This window comes from Sinocyclocheilus rhinocerous, unplaced genomic scaffold, assembly GCF_001515625.1.
Source record: "Sinocyclocheilus rhinocerous isolate Xijiao unplaced genomic scaffold, SAMN03320098_v1.1 scaffold364, whole genome shotgun sequence".
NCBI classification, from domain to species: domain Eukaryota; kingdom Metazoa; phylum Chordata; class Actinopteri; order Cypriniformes; family Cyprinidae; genus Sinocyclocheilus; species Sinocyclocheilus rhinocerous.
In genome coordinates this window covers 773,847-779,009 of record NW_015659024.1, presented here as the reverse complement: position 1 = coordinate 779,009, position 5,163 = coordinate 773,847, and the positions used below count along the sequence as shown (strand labels likewise).

General features: G+C 35.5%; 1 protein-coding gene across 1 annotated transcript in view; it reads left to right on the top strand.

The window, feature by feature from the left end:
* Positions 1–5,163, top strand: part of syncripl (synaptotagmin binding, cytoplasmic RNA interacting protein, like) — a 34,999-nt gene that overhangs the window by 14,774 nt on the left and 15,062 nt on the right. The window contains exons 6-8 of the mRNA XM_016531849.1: positions 2,236–2,412; positions 2,482–2,617; positions 3,877–4,082. Coding sequence (XP_016387335.1) covers positions 2,236–2,412; positions 2,482–2,617; positions 3,877–4,082 — 519 coding nt within the window. The remainder of the gene's footprint in view (positions 1–2,235; positions 2,413–2,481; positions 2,618–3,876; positions 4,083–5,163) is intronic.

Sequence of the window (5,163 nt, the reverse complement as noted above, 5' to 3'; positions counted from 1 at the left end):
TTACTTATAATTGGTTTATAAACATTATTTTAAACATAATGCACTTTTTTTCCACAGATAGTCATGTTATCGTATGCTTTGAATAAACGTGCATTAGTAATATTTTGCTCGATGCGCCCTCTTGTGGCCTCAGGAGAGAATCCAAAAGCTTTTCTTCACCCTAACTGAAATTATGCATTTTAAATTTGAATATAATTCAATTTGAATTGAGTTTTTCAGCCATTTTGACTGCCCTATTCTGCACTACTGTTAGATTCTGTATGTCATCCATTGCTTTAGACGCGTTAATCAGTTCATTAAAACACTCAATTGGAGCTTGCATAAAAACCAAAAATAGACTGCCAGATAATGAAAGTATTGCACTTGGCTTCACCTTAAAGCATACGGCATCATATCAGTGTCACATTGACAGTGCCGTCACCTGCATTTGCATTGTGAGATTTAGGTGATTGACAATAAATTTCATTATTGCACACTGCATGGAAGGGGGAATCAATTTGCGTAGTGTTTTAACTTATTAATTAATTGCTGGGGTAGAAGTAGTTGACTCGTGCACAATCCCTAAAATGTACACTCTACAAATGCATACATTTTGTGTAAACACAGCGTTTAGTTCCCGAATGAATCAACATTTTTGAACAAATCATTAATCCATTCATAAAGACGAATCCGTTTTGAACAAATCAGTTGATTGACTCCGTGCCTCTAGAATTGCCACCACTTATTGGCAGTTTTGAGTTCATATTCAAAGTATTTAAAAAATTTAGATTTCATTTTTCTTCTCATACAATTATGAAATTGTAATTGCAGTATAAATACATCTAAATGCTGCTTTAGATGCAGCTTCTGTGCTACTTGTTCAGTGCAAAAATGGATTTTGTTGATACTGATTTAATTTGATTTGTAATAGCCTATAATGTCTTTTGTTTAATCAATCAATTAGAATAATAAGAATTTCACACAAAACATGATGCATACATCTAATAAGGTAAAAATTGCCTTTCAAAAGGCAAAAACGCCCCTGGAAATCAGTACAAGGGGGCAAATTTTGCCCCTTAATAAAAAAAAAAATGTGGTAACTTATTTTAGTGTTCTTGTTACATGTACTTACTATAGTAATGACAGCAAATTCTGCATAACACTCTACAAATGCATACATTTTGTGTAAACACAGCGTTTAGTTCCCGAATGAATCAACATTTTTGAACAAATCATTAATCCATTCATAAAGACGAATCCGTTTTGAACAAATCAGTTGATTGACTCCGTGCCTCTAGAATTGCCACCACTTATTGGCAGTTTTGAGTTCATATTCAAAGTATTTAAAAAATTTAGATTTCATTTTTCTTCTCATACAATTATGAAATTGTAATTGCAGTATAAATACATCTAAATGCTGCTTTAGATGCAGCTTCTGTGCTACTTGTTCAGTGCATTTGTTGATTTTGTTGATACTGATTTAATTTGATTTGTAATAGCCTATAATGTCTTTTGTTTAATCAATCAATTAGAATAATAAGAATTTCACACAAAACATGATGCATACATCTAATAAGGTAAAAATTACCTTTCAAAAGGCAAAAACGCCCCTGGAAATCAGTACAAGGGGGCAAATTTTGCCCCTTAATAAAAAAAAAAATGTTGGTAACTTATTTTAGTGTTCTTGTTACATGTACTTACTATAGTAATGACAGCAAATTCTGCATAATTACAATCAACTAACCCTAGCCTTATCTCTCTATAGTATGTGTTTTTATTAATATTACACAGTATTTAATTGTGTAATTACACTTTAACAAGGATACCTTAAAATATAGTGTAGCCAAAAAGACAACAATCCCAGAGAGTAGTAACATGTCATTTTTTTTTGTCAATATCGCACACCCCTAATTGCTAGGAAATTGCTATTTTTTTAATAAATCGAGGAATCACGATTTTTAATCGAGATATTACCAAATGTTAGAATTAGACACTTTGACAATATGCCAATGTCAACCGTAAAGAGAAAAGAATGATCCGACTGCATGTCGGCGCACGTGATGAACGAGATGAAAATCGTAAAAATCGAGAATCAGTCAAACGTTCTGAAAAAAAAATCTAAATTTTATTTTTTTTGCCATATCGCCCAGCTCTACTGACAATATAATGTTTGTTTCAGTAAGATGGACTCTGTACTGTATTTATGGACTTCGGTCTGTGTTTTATGACTGATCTTGTTTCTTCAAACGCTCTCAGATTTTTGTGGGAAAGATCCCAAGAGATCTCTTTGAGGATGAGCTCGTCCCTCTGTTCGAGAAAGCCGGCCCTATATGGGATCTGCGTCTGATGATGGATCCGCTCAGTGGGCTGAACCGAGGATACGCCTTCATCACCTTCTGCACTAAAGAGGCTGCTCTGCAAGCCGTCAAGCTCGTAAGTGATTGTCTGCTTGTTTCTATCCACCTGCGGTTTTTGAGATTCTGACTGTAATCTTTCCTGCAGTGTAACAACAATGAAATTCGGCCTGGGAAACACCTCGGTGTGTGCATCTCTGTTGCCAACAATCGTCTGTTTGTGGGCTCCATCCCCAAGAGCAAAACTAAGGAGCAGATCGTGGAGGAGTTCGCCAAAGTTACGGGTTAGTGTTGGTGTTATTAACTGTTGAGATGCATTAGAAATGGACTGACGCATTGGTTTACAGATTACCAGGAAAATCAACACCTGTGGTTTGCTGTTGTTTTTATTTGCGCTGGAAGGTCCTAGCAATAAGGCTTCTCAGCTTTCATCTTAAATCACATAATTCTGTTTTATTTTTTATAAAGAAGGATAGAGGATGGTCATATGTGACCCTGGAGCACAAATCCAGTCATAAGTCGCACGGTTATATTTGTAGCAATAGCCAACAATACCTTGTACATTGTCTTTTATGCCAAATATCATTAGGATTTTAAGTAAAGATCATGTTCCATGAAGATATTTTGAAAATGTCCTACCGTAAATGTATCTCAAATGTATTATCATTAGTAATATGCATTGCTAAGGACTTAATTTGGACAACTTTAAAGGCGATTTTCTCGGTATTTAGATTTTTTTGCACCCTCAGATTCCAGATTTTCAAATATTTGTATCTCGGCCAAATATTGTCCTATCCTAACAAACCATACATCAATGGAAAGCTTATTTATTCAGCTGTATATATATATATTCAGATGTATATATCTCAATTTCAAAAAATTGACCCTTATGACTGGTTTTGTGGTCTAGGGTCACACATTTGTTGCAGTAATAAAAACATGAGCTCTCTGATGAGGATTTGTTTAATCATAATTTCAAGTTAATATCAATCATGTTAATGTGAAAAATGCCGTTTTTGCTTGTGCAAAGACAAAGAACACTTAATATTGTGCATATGTACGTGCACAGGACCAACCTGTTTCTGCTTTAGTTTTCTAAACCTAACTCTATTCTAACAAAGTGAACTTATGAAATGTTTGTGCAAAAGAAATATAAAATACATTTCAAATACACAATGCTTTAAAAGTGTAGTTGCTTTTTCCCCCCTTGTACATTATTTGTATTTAGTTCAGTAAGTAAAAATAATAAAATTGTCAGTAGAGCATTACATTTGTCATTTAGTAATTATTGAAAGATTACTAGTAATTTTTTTAAAAAGTTCAGCACTATTTAAGTGAAAAGCTTTTGTTCATATTATCTGTTATTGTAATGGAAAAAACGGTTCATCTAATACTGAAAGTATATTCAGAAGAGCTGCACGTCTGCAGTGAATTTGTCCGTTTATATATTTTTTTTGATTAACTGAAGAGTCAAGCATTTGTGATGGATTCGTGTCAACAGACAGTTTTCCAGGAAATAACTTTCTATCCTCAATCTCAACAGAGGGCTTGAACGACGTCATCTTATACCATCAGCCTGATGACAAGAAGAAGAATCGTGGCTTCTGCTTCCTAGAGTACGAGGATCATAAAACGGCAGCCCAGGCGCGGCGTAGATTAATGAGTGGCAAAGTGAAGGTGTGGGGGAATGTGGTGACGGTAGAATGGGCTGATCCCATAGAAGACCCCGACCCTGAAGTCATGGCAAAGGTACGTTGTTTTCCACTAGCAGCAGTGCACGAATCGGTGAGGGAAGGGTGCTGACAAGACCAACATTTTATATCACGATGAGTAATTTTATTCCATGATAACCATATTTATCACCATATACTGGATTTTGTTGGAAATATGGTTACGATACCCAGGGCTCCAGACTGTGACCAAATGGTCGCATTTTGCGACCATTTTTTCTGCCGGTGCGACAAATTTTTGTGAGTGGTCGCACTGGCGCGACCATTGCGTTGTCCAACTCATAAGCACTGCCATTTCTGTTGTATTTGAGAAACATCAAACGGGAAACGAAACGAAAGCGAAACTAAACCGCTGTTTCAGCTGCGCAGTGCGGAGCGCGACGCAAACAAACTTGTCCGAGCTCAGAACAGCTTTACTCGGGCGAGATCCAGTGAGAAGTGTTTGAATTCGCCGCACGTTGCTGCGGTTGCTGCGAGATCTAGTGAGAATCATTCAAATTCTGCACAGAAATCTCTGTTATAAACCGCGCTGACGTACGTCAGGAAACCAGAAGCCGTCACGCTAACTGTAACCACGGTGTTGTGGTAGAAATACTCGAATACATTACATAATTCATTTCAGGGTTTGTACAACCTTTTGAGAGAGAAATTCAAGCACTTCTCAATGACTTTCAAGCATTTCACACAACTGTTTCTAGCACTTTAAAGCTCTAAAATGATCCAGTTTGAATGTTATTTTTAATGGGATGACCAAAATATACTTTGAGGTAAACAAACACTTATGTAAAATTTAAAAAATACATCAAATCACAATTATAACCAGTAGACGGCAGCAGAGGAGCACCTTATTGGCTTATTAGTCATTCATTTCTACTTTTCCCTCTATATTTTGAAATTATAAATCACTATTATAAAATATCTTGTAATATATATTTTGTCAGAATTTTACACTTTTTTTTTTTTTGTGTATGAAGTAAGAAAAGTTACTAAGTGCCTTGAAAAGCAATCTTTTCTTCAATTTGCTACTAAATCACACATAGTCACTGAAGTTGGTCAGTTCCATATACTAGAAGAATAATGGTACATTTAATAAGAGTGGA